At 53.2% G+C, this 24,214-nt stretch overlaps 10 protein-coding genes across 10 annotated transcripts; 3 read left to right on the top strand and 7 right to left on the bottom strand.

Moving 5' to 3' along the window:
* Nucleotides 1-303: 303 nt before the first annotated feature.
* Nucleotides 304-1,891, bottom strand: BDW74DRAFT_171890 (uncharacterized protein; the record flags this gene model as incomplete). The annotated part of the gene is made up of 2 exons (XM_073727390.1): nt 304-1,085; nt 1,141-1,891. 2 exons carry the CDS (start codon nt 1,889-1,891, stop codon nt 304-306), a joined length of 1,533 nt encoding a protein of 510 aa, XP_073577631.1.
* Nucleotides 1,892-2,781: 890 nt separating this feature from the next.
* Nucleotides 2,782-7,303, bottom strand: BDW74DRAFT_171891 (uncharacterized protein; the record flags this gene model as incomplete). The annotated part of the gene is made up of 3 exons (XM_073727391.1): nt 2,782-2,988; nt 3,022-4,656; nt 5,075-7,303. The coding sequence occupies 3 exons, from the start codon at nt 7,301-7,303 to the stop codon at nt 2,782-2,784; spliced, it is 4,071 nt and encodes a 1,356-aa protein (XP_073577632.1).
* Nucleotides 7,304-8,088: 785 nt separating this feature from the next.
* BDW74DRAFT_184267 (glycoside hydrolase family 16 protein) lies at nt 8,089-9,261 on the top strand (the record flags this gene model as incomplete). Its single annotated transcript, XM_073730767.1, has 1 exon — nt 8,089-9,261. The coding sequence occupies one exon, from the start codon at nt 8,089-8,091 to the stop codon at nt 9,259-9,261; it is 1,173 nt and encodes a 390-aa protein (XP_073577633.1).
* A 1,626-nt stretch (nt 9,262-10,887) lies between these two features.
* Nucleotides 10,888-14,075, bottom strand: BDW74DRAFT_184268 (SUMO protease ULP1; the record flags this gene model as incomplete). The annotated part of the gene is made up of 2 exons (XM_073730768.1): nt 10,888-13,696; nt 13,747-14,075. 2 exons carry the CDS (start codon nt 14,073-14,075, stop codon nt 10,888-10,890), a joined length of 3,138 nt encoding a protein of 1,045 aa, XP_073577634.1.
* A 442-nt stretch (nt 14,076-14,517) lies between these two features.
* BDW74DRAFT_164293 (PAP2 domain protein) lies at nt 14,518-16,697 on the bottom strand. Its single transcript, XM_073726237.1, has 5 exons — nt 16,453-16,697; nt 16,176-16,392; nt 15,326-16,099; nt 14,803-15,275; nt 14,518-14,752 (listed from the first exon to the last, which is right to left on the bottom strand). The coding sequence occupies exons 1-5, from the start codon at nt 16,508-16,510 to the stop codon at nt 14,682-14,684; spliced, it is 1,593 nt and encodes a 530-aa protein (XP_073577635.1). The 5' UTR covers nt 16,511-16,697; the 3' UTR covers nt 14,518-14,681.
* A 1,214-nt stretch (nt 16,698-17,911) lies between these two features.
* BDW74DRAFT_120861 (Rho4-like protein) lies at nt 17,912-19,138 on the top strand. Its single transcript, XM_073722008.1, has 3 exons — nt 17,912-18,410; nt 18,457-18,660; nt 18,706-19,138. The coding sequence occupies exons 1-3, from the start codon at nt 18,123-18,125 to the stop codon at nt 19,054-19,056; spliced, it is 843 nt and encodes a 280-aa protein (XP_073577636.1). The 5' UTR covers nt 17,912-18,122; the 3' UTR covers nt 19,057-19,138.
* Nucleotides 19,139-19,639: 501 nt separating this feature from the next.
* Nucleotides 19,640-20,371, bottom strand: BDW74DRAFT_120871 (DASH complex subunit DAD1). The gene is made up of 4 exons (XM_073722009.1): nt 20,173-20,371; nt 20,031-20,119; nt 19,886-19,948; nt 19,640-19,824 (listed from the first exon to the last, which is right to left on the bottom strand). The coding sequence occupies exons 2-4, from the start codon at nt 20,112-20,114 to the stop codon at nt 19,687-19,689; spliced, it is 285 nt and encodes a 94-aa protein (XP_073577637.1). The 5' UTR covers nt 20,115-20,119; nt 20,173-20,371; the 3' UTR covers nt 19,640-19,686.
* Nucleotides 20,308-21,419, bottom strand: BDW74DRAFT_120908 (uncharacterized protein). The gene is made up of 2 exons (XM_073722011.1): nt 20,643-21,419; nt 20,308-20,586 (listed from the first exon to the last, which is right to left on the bottom strand). Exons 1-2 carry the CDS (start codon nt 21,033-21,035, stop codon nt 20,449-20,451), a joined length of 531 nt encoding a protein of 176 aa, XP_073577638.1. The 5' UTR covers nt 21,036-21,419; the 3' UTR covers nt 20,308-20,448.
* BDW74DRAFT_184272 (uncharacterized protein) lies at nt 21,083-22,112 on the bottom strand (the record flags this gene model as incomplete). The annotated part of the gene is made up of 2 exons (XM_073730769.1): nt 21,083-21,268; nt 21,960-22,112. 2 exons carry the CDS (start codon nt 22,110-22,112, stop codon nt 21,083-21,085), a joined length of 339 nt encoding a protein of 112 aa, XP_073577639.1.
* A 1,511-nt stretch (nt 22,113-23,623) lies between these two features.
* Nucleotides 23,624-24,133, top strand: BDW74DRAFT_120899 (uncharacterized protein). Its single transcript, XM_073722010.1, has one exon. The coding sequence runs from the start codon at nt 23,745-23,747 to the stop codon at nt 24,099-24,101; it is 357 nt and encodes a 118-aa protein (XP_073577640.1). The 5' UTR covers nt 23,624-23,744; the 3' UTR covers nt 24,102-24,133.
* Nucleotides 24,134-24,214: the final 81 nt, after the last annotated feature.

Here is a 24,214-nt window from a genome sequence, read left to right on the forward strand (position 1 = left end):
TGGCGCAAAGCGTAGTAGGGACGAGTGGATCGCCCGGTAAGATGGGCACAAAGCCGAAGGTAGAACTCTAAGCCCTGTACCGAAGCGAGATGCGCTTCTCAAGAACTTCGAAGCGAACCATGGCCTGGCAGGGTTGTCGGTATGAAGAGAGATCTTAATTTCATCCATCGGCAATTGAAGGTCGTTCAGCTGATGAACAGCAAACCATCTCGTGCTCGAAGAAAGACTATCCGTAATCGGACGTCAAAAACAATCACAACAGCAGTGTGATAGTAAACGGCGGCAGAATCACTTCAACGAAGTTCAAGTCGACACGCTGGTAGTCTCAGAGGCAGTGTCAGGGATCGTAGGTTCAATCTCGACGCCCAGCCTCTGCGCAATCTTCCTCGAAGACAGCGAGACAAGCTCGGTAGCGACCGTATCCGGGAAGGTCGGTACCAGATCTCTCTCCCTAACAGCAGGCGCTTTCTCGTTGCGAGAACTAGAGGAACCCGTTGGGCTCATCTCCATGCGCTCAGATCTGCTAGGCTTCATCTTCAACCGACCACGTTCCAAAGCACGGAGAATAGTACCGACTTCCTCGGAAACAATCCCTCGTAGCTTGCTCATGGCATCGTCGGAAAATTCTGAAGTCGCGTTCGCGTTCCAGCCGAGCCGGGCGGACTCTTCCGAGGTCAGACTCTTCGATTCCATCGACGGGCCTCCGGTGATGAGCCTGTGAAGGGCGGTAGGGGAGAGGTTTGTCGGACGGCGGGGAATCTTGACGGGCTTCTGTTTGGAGCTTGACGAGACAGAGGTAACCTCTTCCTGCTGGCGCTTGGGCGGACGCTGGATAGGAGACATAGGGAGGTTATCCCCAACTTCGTTGCGGATCTTGTAGTAAACGAGGCCGAGCGTTGCGGCCAGTGCCTGGTGGGCAGCTTCCGGGAACATGCGGACGGCTTCAGCGCGGCTCAGGTTCGAAGGACAATCGCTCGAGTCACTAGAGTCGCTGTCGCTGAACATTCCATCGGTCTGATGCATGCGGCCCCAGTATTCGTAGCCACCAAGCTGGTAGAATTCGGCAAGTTGTGAAAGGCGATTATCTAGCTGTATATCAGAATGGGTCGAAGGGGGATTTACTTGTCTGTTTTGACTCACGGCGACTGCGTTTCTTCAAACACCAGAACCTCCAGACGGTTCTGGGGAAATAGTCGGGCCATCGCAAAGTTCCATCTTCCTCAACAACAGGCACAGGGGTGATAGGAGCATGAGTAGTGTGAGCGAGCGAGTTAAACCGAACACGTTCGGAATGCTTCATCCGCGATTCGATGAGGGAAAACCGTTCGAAGACCGAGTTTAAATGTCGGGATGTCTCGTGCTGCAGAGTAATGAGATCGGTACGGAGCTGGCTGATAGTCGAGTGCAGTTTGCTGATCTCCACCCTACACCCACAGACGTCAGTCTGCATGTGTTCTAGATCGTCCTGAATCTGGTCGACGTTCTTGGAAAGGCGGTCCACATCGCTGCGAAGCAGTACGGTCTCGTTACCGGCTTGCCCTAAGCTGGACTTTAGCTGCAGGATACCCGATTTCAACTGGCCAACATCCGCTCGTAACGCAACCACATTCAGATCGATTCTGTTGCTGATGGACCGGTTGGCTTCAAACTCGCGACGGATATGTTCATCTTCACGGTTGCGTCGATCGGCGTATCCATCCTTGGTCAAGACAGTCGATCGTAGTTCGGAGAGGCGTGAGTCGATGACGGAGAGACGGTCGTGGAGATGGGACAGGGACGTTTCGGAGACGGGAGTCGTGGCTTCATGGCGGAAGGAAATCATGGGTGAGAGAGGCATGGACATGGAGACGCTGGATGTGCGGGAGAGACTTCGTTCTAGAGTGGCAGTCATGTTGATGGAGATGGAGATGAAGCTGGGGATGAGGGTGGTATGACGAGACCGGTAGTCAAGATCGAGAATAGGGTGTTATTTGAGAACATGGACGGGGTATAGTCATTGAGACTCTAACAACAGCTTCCGAGGTCCATTTTGACGATGCTAAGTATGGCAATATCGATGGTATGACGCTGGTATCGATGGCAGTGATTGTGGAAGCGGTGGTGATGGTGAGGCAGAATGGGAGTCAGGTCAGCGGATTGAGCAGATTGAAAGGGTCGGGGCGGGCTTGGGTCTGCGTTGGGTTGTGGGAGTCTGGCTGATGCGAGCGAAGAAAGGAGGCTAGGACCGTGCGCCCCTCCTTTCACTAGCGCGATGCCACTTGGCGTTGGCACAACAACACGAACACGGCCACTCGACTCATCTTCGCTCATCCAGTCAAGATTAATCATTATGAGTAGATCATCTAGACCCTTGAGACTGCCTCAAGTACGCTATTATTGTTTATACGATAGGAATCGCATCGACTTGACCTCAATTGATGGATATCTACCACCTATATGGAAGAATCGTGTGATGTTACTTTACTCAATACGAGGCAGTGACAGTACAGCCATCACCCGGAAGATTCAGCCAGCAATCCGGAACAGGCTTAGTGGCATTCTCAGCATCCAGCTGACCGGTTTTCTTCCAATCACCGCTTCATCCAGCCTTATCGCCACCGCGGTCGCATCGCCCATCTACTGTCCAATTGGTCGACAGGAATAGCCGACGCTCCGCCTGAGCGTCATCCTACGTGAGACGAATGCATGTGTTTTCCATCGTCCTCGTATTACACAGTGGCGAGGATCACCAGGTGCAAGATGGCATTGCATTTGAACAACCCTATGTCCAGTAATTTCGATTTATACTGAGGCCATATTTAATATATAGCGCTGCTCTGGCAAGACGGCGTTCCTAAGATTTGCGAGGACTGAATCCTCAAATCCCCAGTCGCCCGCCCACAGCGACATCCGACAGCCTTCCTTGAAATGCGTCGCCAAATGGTCTGCCCGCGCCGACCAGCTGGGTAAAGACGCTGAACAGAAGCCACAGCGACTAAGGATATCGTTCTGTGATGATTTCCAAGCTTCGAGATTCGGCACTGGATATCGCGTACAGCCATGAAACTTGCGTAGATGCTGCCAAAGGTAGTCTTTTCGACTAAACGAACGTTCAGGTAAGGGTTTAGTTGAGCAGTCTCTGAAATCGTGGCTCTCCCAGTGCTCCGGGGTTGGAGGCTGGTGGTCGCAGAACCTGCATTCTGCGAGAGGTAAGTTTGTATCATCAAGTTCGCTGAGATTCGGGGTGCAGATCCAGACATCGAGCGGGAGATGGACGCTCTTCTCGTGCCTGGACCAGTCGTACTTCTTCTTGAATGATTGCAGGCAAAAGGTACACTGGTAGTACCCATCCTCTGCAATGCGCTTCCGTCCTCCCCGCCGTCCAGATGATGGCCGGCAATATGGTCGTGATCGTAAAGGTCCTTCTCCCGATTGATAGCTCCAAACGGACGAACTACTATCAGACGCATCTGATGCGAGAATGCCAAAGCTTGATAGTGACGACGCAAGCGAAGATCCCTCCAACCCAGACGAGAGATCCGTCGCCGGCGATTCCACCTGGCTCTGACGACCCGACCCATCCGAACCCGCAGACGTAGCAATAGCCTCTCTAATCAGTGCCTCAGAAACGGGCTCCTCATCCGGCGGCGATGCCTGCCATCTCTCCATCGGAGTCATCGAAGCCACATCGCTCGTCGGCATCGGCGATCCAGCGCGGAATACCTTGGTCGACGTCCTCACCTGCCGCTGCTGCTTATGCCGTCGCCGCGCATTCGCAAACCAAGTCGAAATCCTCTGCTTCGAGAACCCCGTCTCCGCCGCAAGACGAGCCTTCTCCTCCTCCGACGGATACGGGAAGTCCTCGTTGCGATAGAACCAGTCCCGTAGTACCCGCGCCCCCTTCCTCACAAACTGCTTAGTCTCTTTCGAGTCCTGTTTCCGCGAAGTCTCGCCTTCATCTCCATTCCCATCCCCCTCTTCAATAACACCATGCAGATGCCCAAGGACCGGCGAGAGCGTCTCGAACCCCGACGGCTGGCGCTTCTCGCCGCGCCCAAAGCTACAAGGACGGAATAAACCAACGCAACTGGAACACGACGGCACCGGGTTCGGGTTATGCGTTGTCCGCCGCAAAATCAAACACTGCAGCCGGTGTCTGCGGCAGTGGTCGCAAGGTTTAGAGGGACGATAAGCCCCATCTAACCACTCCGCAACATTATTGAAGCCCGGCAGCACGATCGGCGCACTCCTCGTATCGGCCTGGAGGTGCTCCAGCGGTTCAAGCCCAGGGTCGTTGGTGTTGGCGAGTACAGGGCCTGACTCGGTCTCACTAATCGCCCGGTCCCCTCCCAGTCCAACTTGAAATAGCGGGGTCGGGGTGTGTGTCGCGAGCGGCTGTGTCTCAAATTGCGGTTGTGTAAAGTCGAGCGTTTGCCCGAACGACGACCAGAATGTCCTCTCGCTCGGTAGAAACCCAAAATTGGGGCTCTGCACCCCGTAGAGAGCGTCCCAGTCGAAAAAGATCTCCTCCTCATTGGCATTCGGCCAGCTCCCCGCTGGGGCAGCTGGGGCAGCCAGGGCATTTGCGGTTACCCCACGTTCATTGAGTTGGGGGTGTTGCAGCGACTCGAGAAAGGCGTCATTGGGCACCACTTGATCGTCCATATCCCGCGCTATCTGACAGTACTTGCAAGGAATAGTGTGACCGGATTTCGAGCCTTGATCTGCCGAGCCGGAGCGTTGTCCAGCTGTTCCAAGAGTTCATTTTCGCTGTTCTTGCCAGTGCCGCTCAGCCGATGACTCATCACGCTGCCTGAGTTTTCAAGGCGCCGAGGTTTCTGCAAGCCAATCAGAGTGGTCAGCGTCATTTCCTAGGGCTCGCTCGGGCTCCGGACTCTGGCTCGACTATGGCCTATCGCATGCTTAGGAGTGCTGTACCTGGGCGAAACTGCATATCTGCCAAGTGCTTATTCCCTATGTTATCCAAATTATGTTAACTATATACAATCCCGCTCCCAAAGCCTAAACCAAAGCACTCGTCCTTATCCCATTTGAAGGATCAGGCGCAGAAATGCCTAGCCAATTTCTCATAAACATTCTTCAGCCTTTGCAGACTCTCCACCTCAACCCACTCCTCTTTCCCATGTAGACCATGACCGGAGGGACCAAAGACAACGGAGGGGATACCGGCCTCACTCAGAAGCGCAGCGTCGCACCAGAACGGGACGCTTTGAATAACAGGTCTCTTCCCCATTACCGTCTCTGCGCAGTCAGCCACTTTCTGGATGAACGGATGGTCAGCGTTGATCTTGTGAGCAGGGCGGCAGAGAGTAGCCCTAGGTTCAGCGAAGTTGAATTGTGTATCTTTGGCACCAGTCTGGATATCCTGCAGAAGGCTCTTAATGTCGGCAACGATTGATTCCGGCGTCTGGCCGGGCACTGTCCGGAACTCAATCGTGATTGTGCATTTTGCCGGGTATGAGGAAGCCTCTTCTCCACCCTTGATCATGCCGCAGTGTAATGTCGCCGGGCCGAGCACGTCATCAACCGGGAGTTTCTTGCTACACTCATCCAGGGCTTGCAGGAAGCGTCCAGTGTGAAGGATCGCGTCGACGCCATTGACATGGTCGGAACCGTGCGCAGCAACTCCGAGGATATCAACCTCTACCCAGACGAAGCCCTTATGCGCATGGGCCATGCCTTCGCCCGTTGGCTCAGGAATAATAGCGGCATCAGCCCTCCATCCTGCGGCAAGAATATCCCTTGTTCCTTGGGAGGCGTCCTCTTCGTCAGACACAGCGGCGACTATAATACCACCGCGCAGGGAGCTGCCGGCTTTAATAGCTGAAACTGCTGCCAATGCACTTGCGAGTCCGCCCTTCATATCTAGACTGCCTCGGCCGAGGACCACCTCCTTGCCATCTCTGGTGTCAACTGCCCCTGAAAGCCCATCCGTTTCGTAGCTTGCTAAGCTGACGGTGTCAATATGCCCATTGAACATGAGCGATTTTCCTCCTCCGGTTCCTCTGAGCACGCCGACGACGGACGGTCGACCGGGAACTGTTTCGACGCGGTGCGACTCGATGCCGCGATGCGCGAACCACGCCTGCAGGTAGTCGCATACCTGGACCTCTCCCGCACCGTCGGCGATGGACAACGTGGGGTTCGACGAGTTCATTTTTGTAAGCGCGCTCGTGATGTCGACGGCGTTATCGGGCGAGACATCCAGCGGAGTGGGATAGTCGCGGGGACCTTCCGTGCTGAGCAGGACAACGACCGAATCTTTGGTCAACAAGGACTGCGAGCCTTCTCTTGCTAAACGCCTCAATGCTGCCAGTGAAGCAGCACCGCAGGGCCCAGCTGAGACTGATTGCGAAGCTAAATACTCCACGGCTTTGTGACTCTCGTAGCAAGAAACCGTAATGCTAGCGTCTACGAGACGCTGAAGGTTTGGCCACGCTGTTGTCGAAACTGTTCCACAGTTCATACCGTCCATAATGGTGAATGAAGTCTCTATTGGCTTTAGCTTTCCTTCAAGAAGGCTATCTTGGAGACAGGCAGCAGTATCCGGCTCGACGGTGACGGCGGAAATGGGAGTCTCCCTTGACTTGCAAAAGGTCGAGACAGTGTTTGCGAGGCTTCCAACTCCCACAGGTGTGATCATGGTCGTCGCCCGAAGACCCGTCTCGGCCAACTGGTTCTCGATCTCGAACATCATAGTCGAGTAGCCGTCCACAATCCAAGCAGGGACTTCCTCGTATCCATCAAGGGCAGTATCCTGTATGAGCAACGCTCCCTGTGTCTCCTTTGACACCTTCAACGCCTCCAAGACAGCTGTGTCGTAATCATCCTTAATAATTGTCACCTTTGCCCCCTCTGACCTGATCCTATTCTGCGTGGGGTGGTCCATCGAGTCTGGCACGAATATGTTTGCTTCAATACCAAGCGTACGCGCCATGAACGCGACAGCCCGGCCATGGTTCCCCTTCGTTGCAGCTAAGAGCGTGATTGATTTCTCTTGTGCCCTGGCAGCCATCTCCTCGAGGCTCAGAGTCGGCGGTAGATCGAGGTAAGCGGCTACCGCACGGTAACAACCCCATGATGCGCCAAGGACTTTGAAAGAGGGCAGGCCGAGTCGGTTGCTTTCATCTTTGACGAGAATGGCACGGACGCCTAGCTCGGACGCAAGATCAGGTAGGGGCGTCAGAGGAGTTGGGGCGTAACCGGCGAGTGACTGATGGAACTTGGAGAGGCCTTCGACTTCGGGGAAGCCGTTCTGGGTGCTGGCCGAGGCGTTGAAGTAAATCTGACGTCGGGAAGACATGGTCAGAACGATAAAATAAGGTACGGAGAGATAATATAATCTTTGCAAGGCTTAAAACGAACAGAGGGAAGAAAGGAGCAGACAGTGGTAGACAGTCAAGGTCGGACTCTTTAGGCGCCTTCCAACAACATCTACCAGAAACCCACCCCAACCAGGCGAATGCTTCGCTAGCATTCAAAGCTGTAGCAGGCGAAAAACTATTACGAAATTCTATTATAGTCGTCAATAAAAATGTAATCTTTACTGTCGTGCTTTGGGTGTACTCTCAGTTGCCTGCAGAGATATATAGCATCGTTAGTACTACTTCTAACAAACTACATCCACAAGAATCAATACTCATTAACTTCTACTATAACAACATGTGATAACATCCGATACCGGTCATCAAGAGATTACTTCTACTCTACATATCTACCGACCTCAATTGAGACGCGGATGGCAGCACAAGCGTTCAGGGGTGCAAAAGTCAATGCGGGGGCAGCCTTTTCCCATACAAACTGGGCCTGGGCAGTCCACATAGTAGAAACACCAACCATTGACCATTCAAACTAAGCCTCGTACAAAGAAAAGAATTGTATTCCGAGACCGAAGATGTGAGCTAAGGATGCTATACTCGGTTGGAGCTGGAAAGCACCTTGCCACGCTCCTTCCTAATGGATAATTCTCCAGGCTGTGTCTTCTCCGTTTCTCCTCTGCATCAACCTGGAGCACACAATGGGCTGCGTCTAATTCCTTTCGTTACCAAACTATTGCTATCGAGTCATTGCCTACTTCCTATCTTACCAATGGCGAAGCTCAACTCTTTGATTTATCTCCTTCCTACGCTCTCCCTAACACCACGCACGACTTCAATCGTCCTCCCTCCGTTCAACAACACCTTTGCAACAATTGAAAGTCACACTCCGAACCTCGCTCCTCGTGTGCCTGGCCACTATCCTTGCGACTGCTACATCGTCTCCGGTGATGAGCCTGGTTACTTCACCGAGTACAAGTTCTGGGACTTCCGCGATGTCTGCCTCCCTCACAGTCTCAATAGCGGCGCCTACCGTCCCTCGTACGCCAATATGTGGGAGATGGAAACAGTTCCGCTGAGCCAAACGCCCTTCAGGGAAGACTGGCAGACACAGTCGTGGAGCCGACAGGAGACAACAGACAGCACTGTGCCCATGGTCAACGACGACTCGAATGCCTTCTTCGCGAAACATCCCAATCTCCCGGCCGCCAGCCAGCTTGTTCTCCGTACAACCAGATTTCCAACACACTCATCTTCTGCAGAAGTTGAAAGCCAGCATGGGAACTATTTCCATGTCTCAATTCGTGTCCGTATGAGGCTCATGTCGCGAGATGCGATCTTAAGACGTCCTTGGGATACCGAGCCGGATGACAACGTGGTTCCGAAGGGTGCTTGCGCTGGCATCTTTACCTACCGTTCAGCGACCTGCGAGTCCGATGTCGAGTTCCTTACCTCTGATCCCCCGAACACAATCCACTACGCAAACCAGCCGGACTACGACTCCGAGAACGACCTCGTCATTCCCGGTGCGAGTGAAATCGTGACAACTGTCCCGGCGCCCTGGACAGACTGGGTGACGCACCGCATGGATTGGTTCGAAAACCAGACAGTCTGGTACGCCAATAACGAGCAGCAAGCGGTCGTCTCCATGAGCGTTCCCGACCGCCCGAGTATCCTTGCCATGAACCTCTGGAGTGACGGCGGAATGTGGACGGGTGATATGGAGATGGATGACAGCGTATACATGGGAATCGAATGGATTGAGGTCGCCTACAATACGTCAACTACCGGAGACGCGCCCGTGGAAACCGGCCAACGCCATCGTATGCGGCCCTCGAAACGGGCAGGAGGGGATCCCCACGAAAAGAGACAGAGCTCCGGTCACGAAGCCAGGGAGAGATGCGAGAAGCCGTGCTACTTGGATAAGATGCAGCGTTATTGGTAGCCTCGGGTATCATTATCTATCAATGAATACGTGTAACTCTTCTCATTCAACTCCTTGTAGCCGTCTTCATGGCTCTTCTAATCATTCACATAACTGCTTCAATAATCCTCGTAGCTCCCAGTACTCTGCTCTTTCATGAAGACGATTAGCCCTCGGAGTTCAACCTATTCAAGCGATCTTCGTGGCTTCCAGCATCCTTGTCCACCTACCTCGAGCGATCATCATAGCTTCTCCCGTCCTTATTTCTCTTAAATACGTTTCCTCTCGGGACAAATGCTTCCAGCGATCGTCGTGGCTTTCACCGTCCTCTCTATGCCCAGTTAATACTTTTAATCTCAAGGCTATACACTAGCGATCGTTGCACCTGCCGCTGTTCGTACCGGCTGTTCTCTTCGATGTCCGAGAAGTCTGCTACTTGCTCCGTCGCTCGCCTTCCTCCGTACCACCTCCGAATAACATCGAGGATATCGTCGCTCGACAAGCCACAAGTCCAACTGCAAAGGATCGCGCAACTTGTCAAGCTACGATGAAATAAGAAGGCTCTAGAGTAACATTTTCTACGAGCGCAGCTACGTCTTGGAATCAGTGAGGTGAAGTAGTTCATTGACATTGTTTGATGTCAATGGAGATGTAGTTGTTTTGTGGTTGTAGTGGTAGTAAGTACAGAGGATCTAATACATGAAGCCTACCCGTCGTGCAGGCGCTGAAGGACCCGGAGCATTGGTTGGCGTAAGGGTCTGATCGCCCGTGGCGTGTTTGCGTTAGGGCTTTGATCAGTGGACAGCGCCCACACGACAGGCAGGAAGTCTAAGTACATGAAGGGAGTATAAACATGAAAAAAAGCCTACCCCTTCGCGCGGGCACTGAGTGACCCGTGGCATGAGTTGGCGTGAGGGTCTGATCACTCGGTGGCCTGGGTTGGCGTAAGGGTTTGGTTGATGGCCAGTGCCCGCGCGAGGGGTAGGATGCTATATACATGAAAGAAAGCGCTTGTTGGGAGCATTGCTCCCCAACGGGGTATCTCAAAACAAAACAAAACAAAACAAAACCGCCGCGCTATGCCAACCCAAAACGGACGGACAAAACATAAACCAACCCACAAAGAACAAACCCAAAACGAAAAAAAAAAAAAACATAAACCAACACACAAAAAACCAACGCCACCCTCAACCTGGGCGAAAAGTAAGACGAAACACAAAGAAACGACGAGACGCCAGGCCATGGTCGTAGAACGCTGATAATGATACAGCTCGTAGCGATGCAATTCGTAAAATGCAGGATGACGATGCAGGCTAATGATGTCGCTGATAAAGATGAAGTAGTAATAATACGGCCGTGGCCGATAAGTATGCAGTCGATAAAAAAATGCAGCCGCTAAAAGATGCAACCCATAAAAAATGCAGTCGATAAGAGATGCAGTCGTTAAAAATACGACCGATGAGGTCGATAAGAATACGGCCATGGGCGATAGAGCGAGGCCGATAAAAATAAGACTGTTCAGCGAAGAGTCGATAAGGATACGACTGTGGTCGATAATGATAAAGTCTGTTTTGGAAGTGTCGTTATCGATTCTTGGCTGTTTTCTTTTTGGATTTGTGGTTTTGTCGATTTGTTGTTCGGCCATGATTAGAGCGAAGCTCCATCGAAACGGCCGTTCATCAGTTCGGCGACAATCTTCTGCCGCAGCAGAGGAGTATCCTTCGCACCATATGCAAGAGGGTTGATATCCAAGGCCACTGCCTTGGCCGTGGTCAACAAGAACACTCCACAATCGCTGCCGTTGTCTTGCTGGGGTGACTCCGATGGCAGGACGTTCCAGTCTTCGTCGACAAAGAGATCACCAAGTTCATTGCGGAGCCAGTCCTTGACTGTTGCAACGTGATGCTTCGAGAGAGAACCAAGCGAGTCAAAGTGCTCGATAGTGCGGGCCGATGGCTTGACAACTATCAAGGTCCAATGTGACATGTGGTGAACAGGGATGAATACAGTATCCACAACCAAAAGATCTGGTCCTCCGATCTTAGCCCTCTTGGCCCAGCGCTGGACAGAATCGTAGCCCTTGTCTCGGAGGTTCGAAAAGAAGAAAGTGTTGAAAGCGTGGTAGCGTGGCTTTGCGTGGCGACCGGCGTTGTGATTCTGATCGCGCAGGTGCTTGACGATAAGCCCAAGGTACGAGTTGATCACCTCATCGTTGAGCCACCTGAGCTGAGTGTAGCAGGTTGCGATGTCGCCCTGGGTTAGAGTATCCCCAGTGTGAGTGGTGGCAACCTCTGCGTGGTGCGGCTTCTGCATAGCCTTCTCGAGGCGAACTTTCCAGTCATCTGCGAGAGGACGCACGGCGGGACCTTCGGGGATCTGCCGTCCGATCGGTCCGTCCTTGAGTCGCTTCTCATCCTCAATCTTCTGCAGCTCCTTCGCATAGAGGGACTCGCTTCGGCCTGCGGGAATTGCCTCCGAGGTGGGCTTGAAGAGTTTGATTGCCGACTGGGGAGTACCTTCGACAAAATCGCGATTGGCCCAAGGATCGACATATGGGACGAGAGATGCCTCCAATTGCGCTTGCAGTTGCTCTTCCAATTGCTGTTGCTCTTCCAATTGCTGTTGCACTTGTGCTTGCACTTGTGCTTGCACTTGTGCTTCGATTGCAGCGATCCGATCGTTCAGAAGCGCGTGAACTGCGGATCCGCGTGTTGGGCGACCGGACGATCTGGCCCAAGCGGGAACGCCCACAGGCGAAGGGTTGACGATGGGCGAGCGAAATTGGACGCGGTGCTCGAGTCCAATACGGTGAGCGCGTGGTGTGATGGAGCCAGGCAGTAAGCGACGTTGAGTCTCGGGGCTCATGGTCGGAACAAGCGACCTTTTGAGGATTCCGTTTCTGGGTGGCTGGGGTCGGTCGCGGTTGTTCATGGCAGTTGCCGGAGTGGCGGGATGTCTGCGGATCGTCGAACCAGAAGCCCCATCCACATGGCCAGAAGATTCGCCCTGAGAAGGCGAGGGGACTGCGTTGTTGCGGGGATCCCAGAATGCGGCTGCCAGTCGCGATGCCTCATCCGGGAATGGAAGGTTTTCGTTCACAGGGAATCCTTGCCTTCGCCGCCACGTGTTGAGTCGCACATTCTCCTGCTGTTCCGGTGAGAGCGTAGCGATGTTCACGCGAGAATGAGAAGCGCGAGGAGGCGATGGTGGTGGTGTTGCAGCACCGGGAGCAGGAGCTGCTGCTGCAAGAGCTGCACGAGCTGCGCGCGCGCGAGCCCGAGCATCTCGACGCTCTCGCCACATGGCCGTCACCCTCTGAGCTGCAGTACCAGCGAATTGGTGGGTTCGCCGAGTGAAGGTGCAGGCCGCGGCCAGTGCACCGTGGAATGCGTTGGCAACAGTCCGCATCATGACGCGGTGGGTGGTGTAAGCTTGTCGGAGAGATCCATACACAGTGGCATAGTACTGTGCCCAAGCGGAAGACGTGTCGTCAACAGGAGGGGCAAACTCCGGAGCAACATCTGCAGTCCTTTGTCCTTGTGGGCTGTCGTAGTGGCCAGGCATGAGCGCGCCGGACATGAAAGCCACTTGTGGAGTCACGTGGGTACCAGTGGCAGACTGTGGCTCATGGTGTCGCTGAGGAAGTGGCTGGTGGTGTGGCGGTAGCTGTGGCGCAAAGGCTTGTGGCACAGCAAGCAGCTGTGGCTGCGAAATGCGCTGGGGCTGGGTAGGGCGCTGTGGCCCGAGAGACGGTTCCGCAGAACCTGGCGTGGATCCGGAAGGCCAGCAGCCAGGGACAGTGCCGTTCGAGGTCCCGGTTTGTTCGACAGGAGTTAGCGGGTCGTTAGTGTTCGATGGCATAGCGGGCGAGTCAAAGGAGGTGCGCTGCGCCGTGGATTGAGCAGGCTCCTCAACGGATGGCTCGTTGTGGTCGGTAACGGTGTTCGACGCGTCTCCACTGACACGACGGAATTTCGCGACCGGACTGCCTGCATCGGTCGTCATGATACGGGACTCGTCGTTCCTCCTGCTGTCACTAGCAGTGCGGGCGCACGGAGCAAACGTGCTGCCGGTCTGATCCAAGGTATTGCCTTCCGCATCACGCTTCCTTGGCTCGAGCAACGGACGTTGCAGTCTGGGGTTGAACAAGTCGGATTGCTTGTCACGGTGACCAAAGGGACCCAGCCCATGCCTTCCGTATCTGGATGATCCTGAGTTCATGAAGTTCATGAAATTGGCATTGTAGGTCGTCGCGGCGCGTCGGTATGGCTCAACCTCGTTGGCGCGGGGCAACACAAGCGGCCGCTGGCCAGTGTGGAGGGAGGTCGTCGCTGCGCGTCGGAATGGTTCAACTTCATGGGCGCGGGGCAACACAAACGGTCGCTGGGTAGTGTGAAAGGCAGAACGTGCCTGGGAAAATCGGAATTGAGTAGGGGAGACCATCGGTCTGCGGCCACTAGTCATTGAAGGTTAGATTCCATCTCTCACAGCTTGGAAGACACTTACTTGGTCATTCCCGTAGGAAGCGCAATCCTCTCAGTAGGCGCCGCATGCTCGAGTACTTCCCTTGGCCTAGGAATAATATTGTACGGGAGCGGATGCCTGGGAGTTGGCTTCGTCGAAGAAAGGGAGGGTAAAGGGTGTTGGATATCATCGGAAGTTATTTTCTTCACATCCGATGGATCCCAGTTAGGCACATAGTCTCTTGCAGGATTAGCGAGATCTTCTCTGCTAAACTGCAGACTTGTGTGCTCGTCATAGAGCGCACCATAAGACGATGCCTCTGTCATGACAGTATCCTCAGGAGAGGGTAGAAGGTTCGGAGGAGAAGACATGACGATGAGCGGAGTTGAAAGGGAGAGATTCGAAAGGGAAAAGAGGATTAGGATGGTGTTGATGGAGAATCAACAAGAAAAGCGTGAATAACACAAAGCTTGAAATGCCGAAGCGTTGTTGAACGGAAGAAACAACAAAGCCAATAGCAAGAATCGCCGATTGTTGTTGTAGTTCCATGAAGACTGTGTTGGTGAGAGAAAAGAGAGAGAAGTTGGGGAAAATCGAGAGGTATCCAACTCTTTAAGCGTGTTGTGTTGGACTAAACGGGAAGGAAAGCTCAAGCTCCCAGGACTTTGCGCCGGCGAAGGACGAAGAAGTGCGGGAGGAGCGTTGGAGGTCTTCACGTGATTCGCCGGCGGGACCCTAGTCCAAGCGCTGGGGATAGCTCCGATCGCCAGATTCCAGACAGCGGCACCGGAGCCTCAAAATACACACGGAACGTTGTGGAGGAAGATTCATTCATAAGGTCTATATAGACTACCGTATCGCCAATTACAGTTTATATCGCGAAAGATGTGAGCAAGAACCAAAATATGTACAAGACAGCCGGCAAGCATGCTCAGTCTGCCGAACATCATCGTCGTAAATTCGTCGCGCATGCTCAATTACGGGACTGGCATAAGTCCTATCCATTCAAACAGCACGCCAGCCCCGTCAATGACGATCCAAGCAATTCCTAGGAAAGGTCAGCGCAGAGGCAGAATTAAGAGTAGCCAATTAGCTCACCTGAATATACAACCAGCTTGGTGATAACCTCAACATCATATCGTACACGAGGGCGTTTGATTTGCGCAAAGAGCTCTTCCTCCTCTCGCTCATGATCAACGAACTCGGGGAAAGGCTCTGTACCTTCCGGAGACTGAGATCTTTCGATTGCGGTCGTACCCCTTCCCATCATGTGCTCGTACTCGTCCAGCTTGGACGGTTTCCGCGAGAGCTTGGGCAGAGCTGTCGCAGAGGTCGAGGCGTCATCGTGGATGGCGTCCATTGCAGGAGACCCCCAGTACGGGCTGGAAAGGCTGTCCCGCCTGCGTTTTTCGCGGTATGCTAGGGTCTCGTAGGCGTCGGCTTCGGATTGAGGTCCAATTGAGATTGCGCGGCGTCTCGGATGGCGGATGTTCGCGACAATGGAAGGGATATCGGAGAAACTCGGCATGACTTCGTGATCCTTTAGTTGAGCAGGGACGGTGGTGTATTGTCTTGAACATATATTAGCGGGCTGTAACTAGGACTTGCAAAGGTCACTCACGAGGCGTTGGTGAAGAAGCGGCGAGGTAGGATCAGTCCCAGCTTCTCCAGCCCACGAAAAACTGGCGGAAGAGTGCGCAACAAAGTGGGCTTCATGGTTTCTCTCCATGCGAAGAGTAGCACCACTCCGATAAGAAAGCGGAGACCCATGGTTGCCCAGCCTAGACTTTCATACCGGGAATGGGGAAGAGTCGCGGGATGCGGGTTGTCCCATGTCGCATTCGCCCGAGCCAAATTCCAGTATGCCACCTGCGCGCCGATCATTACACCGGCGAAAGCAACGCTATCATCGAAGCAAGGACAATCGTCGGCTGGTTCCGGATGGATGCGCACAAGAGCTAGGATGACGAGAATGACGAGCGTCACCTGCGTTCCGCTGCCGAATTGAACGTATTGATCTATAGCCGTCTCGAAAGTACAATGCAAAACAGCGAGTATGACGCCCAGCGCTGACCCAATAACGACGTCGAAGAACCCATGCATACCGCAGTACAAACGGCCTAGGACGATTGACGTGACGTATAAGTAGGTGACGACTTGGAGGAAGAGGTTCAGGCTGTCACTGAGTGTCGACTCGGGAGAATTCAGCAAGTATAGAGCGTAGACCGCGACGGAAACCGCATTTGTCGAGTGAGTCGATGGGAAGCCATACTCCAACGCCGCGGAGCCAGACATTGTGATTCGTTGTAACGGAGGGGACAACGGTCGTGGGAGGCAGACTAGATCTTTGATGAAACCGCTGAAGAAAACTCCAGAGGCCAACAGATGGACCATCCTAATGAAAGCGCGCCGTTAGCCACTGAAGCATTGGCCGGTTGCACCGTGTCAACGAATCTGCTCGGATGACCTACCCCCGACCCAAGCTTGGGTAACCGCTCCAGAAGAAAATCGGCAGAAAGACCATAAAAAATGTGTGCGTCCCAAGGTTCGCCGTGAATGCAAAGTATGAGTCCAATGCCGGCGTGCGGATTTTCTCCTGACACCAGGCGAGGTAGGGCGTCTCATATCGTATCAACGGGAGAAGCTTTTGTCGGGGCCAGTATCGCCAAGGGGGGAGTTGGTTCCGGTCTAGTGAGTTTAAGAAGTCAGTCTCGGGTTCGTGAAGGTTAAATTCGGGAACACGCGTACAATGATCCAAGCTCCTCAGGCCGGCGTCGGGCTGGCCCTCTATTATCGGGTGCCCCATGCTGTCAATGACGATTCAAACCGAGGTTTTGCGCAACGAACTCTTTCATTGAACGTCTTCGGCATGCCCTTGCGACAAAAGGGGTGGTCAAATCACTAAGAGAATAGGTCCCCCGAGGCACCGAACAAGTCCCGGAGGTGGAAAGGGGAAGGGAACGGCAGATAAGTAACAATCGCGCAAAGAAAGAAATCTAGAAATGGAGCCTGTGGCACTGAACGAGCTGACTCTTGGCGTTCGCGTTGATGTCAAGGTCTGCGCTTACTCAGCGATATGCGTTTCGCGCTGCAGTTGTTAAGCAAGAGGGCGACGCCGAGTCGCCGACGCCGTGTTGTCCATAACAGGTCCGACTTGTTTTCGAAGCCATTGCTCGCATGCTAGCTCGTCCTCTCAATGGTCGAGGAATTGGGGTAAGTGCCGGGTTGGCTGGCTGTGCGAGTGCCAAGTATACCACTGTACGGAGCACATACGGAGTACTCGAGCACACGCAGCCGGCGGCTAACTGATGGATCGCCAGCCTTCGCTATTATTTAGATCTTGCTTTCGAAACCCGATGTAGATTGGTCTTACCTAGAAGAGGGTCCGTAATGACGAGTCTCCTACACTGCTGAGATAAGGCTACCTTTGGAGCAGATGGCAGTCCGTGCGTGTACGATGGTCGATGATATATATCTAACAGCAGAACCAACACGTGGGGTAAGGACATACATAGCTCGGTAGCTTGTGCTGACTTAAAGCATAATCCAGCTGTGAACCATGTAGACGAGTTGCATTTGTTTCATCAAATCTTAGATGCGGCGATCTTAGATCTTGCTACTGATCTACTCTATGACCACATTGTAACATCGAGGAACGGGAGCAACATCTGGTTTCGAGCCTCGTCTACGGGCAAAACAAGGAATGAAGAGCCAACCCCTCCCTTTTTGAGGCTTCGGCTCAGGCTCGGAGTGCTTGATCCCCAGATCGAACCGTGCAGGAACCAATCCAGGCACAGCTGACCGAGGTATGCCGCGATCAAGTGGGCGAGATGAGATCATGGCGGCTCGAGGCGGGCGAGACCGAGGGCCAGGAATCCATACGCGTCTCACGAAACGGCTCGAACCAAGGCCTCAACCAACCGCGGCGGCAAAGAATGGACAGCCTTGCTAAAAATAGTGGATAGATCGAGGCACAATCGTTACAATTGGATTAGACTTGGAGGCGTGACAGCGGGGAGCTGAGGATTGAGGTCATGTCACAGTGCTTGGAGCCGCGGCGTTGCCATGGCAGCCCGTCCGCCCGTAAACATCTGGCGGGTCTCAGGCCCAGCCTCACTCACTTCAGAGTCGCCATATTATTCAAGATAGCGAGAGGCCAACCATCCCTTTACTTCTTCCTCTTTTCTTTGTTTTGGAATCAATTGTCTTTGGATCTCTATTCCTCCAGATCGCGGATCCCTTTTCCTCACCGACCTCCTCCCGTCGATACGCCGCCTCGCACCCCAATAATTGCAGCTTGAACGTGCTGGCTGTGGAGCCTCGGACAATACTTCCCATCGTGCTGTCGCCGGTGTCTGACGAATCCGTTTGCTGCGTGGCACATTCCAGAGAAAAAAAAATATCCCCAGTCCGCCATCATGTCTGGCTCAATGTACGACGACCAATATTATGCGACTTCGCGCCGCCATTCTCTCGTCACTCCTCCGCCCTCGATGGCACCGCGGCAAAACAGGATGCGCAGCCAGAGTGTCCGAGTCAGCAACGGCACAGTCAGTACAGATAACAGCATGTCAAGTGGGAGGGAATCGGAAGCGACGAATATAACCCAACCGCCGGCATATTCCAAGAAATTTGTCGTGGTGGGAGATGGAGGATGCGGCAAGACGTGTCTGTTGATCAGTTATTCACAGGGTTACTTTCCAGAGGTATGTTTCACTCAATGGTAGGTGTCTATAATACTGACGAGTGTAGAAATACGTCCCTACAGTATTCGAAAACTATATCACACAAACGTTGCATCGAAGGTCCGGGAAGACCGTGGAGTTGGCGCTCTGGGATACTGCTGGCCAGGAGGAATACGACAGATTGCGCCCTCTTTCATACCCCGAGACCGATCTCCTGTTTGTGTGCTTCGCTATTGATTGTCCTGCATCTCTTGAAAACGTTATGGATAAGGTGAGCAGCCCAGCGCTTTCTCACTGGATTGTCTAACGAGAACAGTGGTATCCCGAGGTGCTGCATTTCTGCCCTACAACCCCGATCATCCTCGTCGGGTTAAAATCAGACCTGCGCAACAAACGAACATGTATCGAGCTCCTGAAGACACAAGGCTTGACGCCCGTCACGCCGGAGCAAGGTCAGGCGGTAGCCAGCCGGATGAATGCATCCTACGTAGAGTGCAGCAGTAAGGAGATGCGAGGTGTCGACTCTGTTTTCCAGCTGGCAGTGGACACTGTCGTGGCTGTCGAAGAGCAAAACTGGGATACTCGTCTACCTTCATCGGCCGGGAAACCTGGTGGCAAACCCACCGGTGGTAAGAAGATCAAGAAGCGCAGCTGCAAGATCCTCTAAGCCTTTTCGTCTGCAACTCTCTCCGCCACGCCATCAACTTCAGCTCCGATTTATGTTATATGAATACAAAGCCTGGTCGCTTTGACGTTCCGCTTCAGCCTTTCGCATTTCCGTTGTTCCCTTGTTTTTATGTCAGCGCAAGTTGGATAAAAGTGTCGGAGGCATGCCCAACTCGCTACTTGATCCCAGTTTCCACCCTCGACCCCGGCCTGGATACGCCGGCTCTAGTCAGGCATTCGGGGCGGCGGCTTTTTGTTTCTTGAGTTATACTGTTGCGCACTTGCGATGTTCATGTTTCCCTCACGACCCCCGACCCGCTCAACGTATCCCTCCACCCAATTCTTCCTTGAATGACTGTTACACTTGGCGACGATTGATATATGTGTTTATTAGTGATGTTGCCATGAACTCCAACTGGCTGAGGCCGCTCTTTAGCATGCATGGGATATGGTGTTTTGGCGCATGCGGTTGCCTATGTACTCAAATATCGAAAATTGTTCCTTACTCATTGCTTCAAGTGGCCTTACTTCGGGTAGCTCTACGGCGCAAAGGTAAGGATAGATACGCGCGCGAGAAGTAGAAGTAGAAAATTCATCATTCGTAGCATTTTCGCAAGAGGGAAACTATCCATCACTGATGCATCTCGCTATGACCCTCATCGTGCTCATCTTTTGGCCGCTGGTTCCCTTCGACTTCTTCCTGCGACCGACCCATAAAGGTCTCAAACTGTGACCAAAGCGCCTCCACAGAGCCAAACTCGTTGCCCACCTGTTTCAACGTCAGTCCCGCCGAGCAGCGTGATTGATGGGGCGCCTGAGCAAGCACTCACCGCAATGACGCTGTCCAGATTCCGACTTAGCCGGTTGATGTTTGCTAGGACTTCTTCCATGCTCTGACGTCAATCGAGCGAGTTAGTTGGGTTCATGGTCTCAAGAACTTGTAGGAGAGGAGCAATCAATGTCGGCGCCACTAACATTTGCGATCTCTCGGACCAGTTCCTCGCGCTGTTCCTCGAAGACGGTACGAGGGGCTCTTGTTTTGCCGCTTGGAGCGGCCATTTTGCCTAGCCTCCAAGTTAGCCTGAAAAACTCAATTGAGAACTAAAGCAAAACTGACCGAGTTATCTAATCTGAACGCTGTGAATGGACGCCGTTGTTGTGGACGCGACGATGTTGATGTTTCTGTGGCTGATGCGGGGCTGGTGCAAGTCTTCCAGAACAAGTTTAGGCCCGAGATGCCCGAACGGACCCTTCACCGCCTGCTTGTTCCTCTCCAACACCCCTCTTCAGCACCCACCTTTCAATCCGAAGCAGTCTAAAGACGGTTACGGAAACATAATCCTTGCTCTACAACCCTGCTCGAAAACATGCTCGGCAGGATGCATCCAAACCGTCAGCTGAGGACGAACAGCTGCGCAACGATCCTGGCAAGTTGAGCTGATAGGCTCGAGACCGGCCACACGACACGGAGATCTAGGTCCGCGTCCAGCCCCTTAGTTCTGATTGCGGGGAAATATCCCCTAGAAGCATGCTTGCTAACTCTATCAGCCTGAAAATTCGGGATTCGCAGTTCGCAGACGCACTGACCTCGCTTGCTTCCTTTCCTCCAGGTCTCCAGCTGCGAGCTCCGAGCTTCTGCACCATGCGCATGTGATGGGCGCTCCGGCTGGCAGTGGCAGAATCCGTCCATCCCAAGAACCACCGGCTTATCCTATTCTCCGGGCAGAAAATCCTACCCCGAATTATGCACTCTGCAGCACAAACTTTCGAAAATCTCCTACGGTGTGTGTCTCGCTGATGGGCCGTTCCCACTGCCAATGCGTTATCTTCACGTGTTGGGCATGATCTACAACAACTGTACGCGGCATTTGCTCCGGGCCCCGGTGCTCGCTGTTTCACTGGGACGAACGTCGAGAGAAATGCCGAGGCCATTGGTTGCGGAGCGAACTGCGGGCCCTGCCGATCATTAAAAAATCTCATGGCCCATGCCCCATCCCATCACGCTGGCCGGGCCCTAGAAGGCTTCGCTAGGGGGTCCATCTGGCGGATTTCTTCCGACAAGGTTTCATCTTTCCAAGGTTCTCGCAACGGTCCACGAGTTCTTGGTCCACAGAGTCAGAGCTCGACAGTTCGATAAGCATCCTCTTGCCCTTTTTGTTGTCTTGACTGGGGCCACGTTCTTCGTAGACGAGCTTCCCTGTTGACTCTTGAGTCTAGTAGTTGTGAGCTCCAGTCGCCTGCGGAGATAAAATAATCTGGATGATTCCAGAGCAGATGCCGTGCAACATGAAAAACTTTCGTATTGCATTAATTATGCCAGTAAGGTGACACAAAACTCTTAGCGGTTACACAGCCAGGCATCACTGCATACTCTACGTCGAGAATGTTTGATTAATATAGGACGTGTCGTACTCCAAGCGAGTCAGCAAGACTCAAGCACCAGCGAATGCGAATTGGCAATTTCGCGGGATTGTGAATTGGACTATCCTCGCAGCGTCTCCGTCCACTTTTAAGGCACAGGGAAATGAGTGCGATACACAATCTATGCATACAACATGGACAGGGGTATCGAAGGCAAAGGAACGGTAAGCAAAGCACAGTCATCTGGTAAGGATTCGCAAGCCTCCTAGCTGTCTTCATAATCGTTATCGTATCGTGATTCGTTGAGTCGCGGTCGTAAGGAAGGACGGTGCGGTCGTTCTATCGGAGGGTAAGGAAGAGAGGTCGGCCTCTAGCGACCTTTCTTTTTATGTTTTTTGTGGATGAAGTTTCCGGTCAGACTCAGTCTGGTCGTCGCGTGACGGTGAGGATCTGGCTCAGTCGCTTCCAGCGCTGTGACGGCGATGTAGGCGAGGTGGGCGACGATGGAGATGCACGGTCCACCCGTTCTCGGTCCAGGCTGACCTTGGACGAGTTGTGTGTAGAGGAGGCCGGTCGGCTGACGATGGCTTCGTGGTCGGCTAAGACGTCCTCGAGGCGGACGTCTGAGTCAGAGATGCGTGGATGCGCATCCTTGAAGTCGAGAATTTCGACGAATTTGGAGGGCATGTCGCGCATGGTTGGTGTTGTGGTTATGGATAGTAGATGGGTGGGGTGTGTGATGAGTGAGGCATCAGCGGTAGGTCTTGAGGCGAGAGGAAGCGTCTCGGAGAGAGGAAAGGTAATGGCAATAAAGACTAAAGACCGAGATGATCGAGGAGGAGGCGATCGATATATGTATGTTCGCAGCGACAAACAGCGAGCGCCTGCGCCAGATAAATAAGGGACTCGGATGGACGATCAAATAAGGGACCTTCTTTTAGTTGGCTGTGGAGATGCAGCAGGCACGAACAAAGAGGGAAAGATATTGGTCGATGAAGGGCTGGACTGCAGCTAGCGCCCACTGACTGGCCTGGCTTGCGCTAGTACCAGTCTGGTCTGGCTTGGTTAATATTCTCGTCTGGACTTAGCTCAGTCTGGGATTCTGTTTCTGCCTCTGAGGTGTGTGGCGGACTGGACGGCCGCCGGAGTGGTGAGCTCTTTATCTGTCTATCCAGCTACCTCCGAGCTTCCACTACACAGCGTCATCGTCCGTCAGACTCAGACTCACAGCCACAGCCACCTCATCCTGGGGTACTTGCTCCCGACATAACCGGCGCTTTGCGGGGGCACGAGACACATCAGGTGCTGCTCGCTGCAAGTGGCGCTCACAGAGTTTGTCGCTCTGGGGTTCCCGAGGGCACTGTCTGTGACTGGGCGAAGATCAGTGGGTTTTCCCTTTGATAGCGAAAAGCAATTATACGCATGAATGCACCTGCGCTTGCTCCTGCTTCTCTGTTCTAATCTCGTTTCTGCAAGACCGCGTTTCATCCAATGGCCGCTGACTTCGCCGGCCAGAGAGGTTCGTTGCCCGCCCTCCATAGTGTCAGCACTATACGGAACTCAACGGATAAGGCAATGACGTTCATAAGGTAATCCATCTTGCTACTATGCAGCTACTATATTAATCTACGCCATAAAAGCAGCACTTTGGGCTAGTCGTGCAGTGTTGGACAGAGTATAGAAATTCGCCCCAGTTTTCTTTCAATCCGCAGCCCTATAGATAGCCACAGCACAATAATTTGTCGGGTACAATCAATCTGATGATCGCGATCGCCGCCTGGGAAACGTCAAATTCGCCTCCTCTAACGCGTAACCGTCCACGCTCGACCCAACGCAAGCCCAAGCCCAACGCTGTATGAGTTCATGGCCGACAAAGCAGATTACGAATCTGGTAGAGATAACGGTCATGAGCTTAAGCTTAATTGTGGTTATTATTCTGCTGACGAGGTGAGTGAAATAAGATGTCCTCCGCTGTCATCTTCCGGTTCCGGTTCCGGACGGACATCAGCGACGTTGAGCGTCGCTATTTATTACTTGAGGCGATCCGATCGCTTCGCTTTGCTTTTGTCTGCTGCGGATAGATGACTACTTACATGACAGGCATGGCATGAGATTCTCCGAGAGTCCGGAGCATGGAATGGAATGTATGGCCCCCACGTGCTCCCCTCACCGTCTATATATATTTCTTTTTGAGCGGTATGCGGGCATCTCCGCAACAAAGCAAGCGACATAGATAGGATTTTATCCCTGTCGCAAGTCACAACCCGACGCAAACAGCACTCCTCCGTCCTATCCAAGTTCACTTTTTTCAGTTTCAACCTTGACTTCATGGAATACGAGAACCTCGTGATCGCATTGCGCTCAGATCGTGCAAAGACTGAAGAAGATCAACGCTTTAGCAGCCCTTTAGCGCAGGGCATTTGGGTGTTAAGATTCAATAATGCCGTTTTCCTCTACCCCGCTTTTTGTTTTAGCTTGGGGTGTTTCTCTGTAATTGCGGATCTTGCTTGGATTTGTATAGAGCACAATGCATTTATAGACAACGGAGTAGACGAATATTTAGATAAGGGGCTACGAGCTGCTAATAGCAGTCGGGAAAGGGAGGGACAGGGACATGGCCAGGGCTCACTGGGTTTCCATTCTTCCAGAATTCATCGACACCCCGCATTGCTGGTCCTGGAATAAGGGACTCGGAGTTAGTCCGTGTGTTGATCTTGGAGTTGGGTAGGAGTAGGTCTGTAGATTCGTGGTCGCGCTGAATTGGCTTGCACGATTACGCTTGGTCTTGGGTGCCGAGG

This window comes from Aspergillus multicolor, assembly GCF_047715735.1.
Source record: "Aspergillus multicolor strain CBS 133.54 unplaced genomic scaffold BDW74scaffold_59, whole genome shotgun sequence".
Taxonomy (NCBI): Eukaryota; Fungi; Ascomycota; class Eurotiomycetes; order Eurotiales; family Aspergillaceae; genus Aspergillus; species Aspergillus multicolor.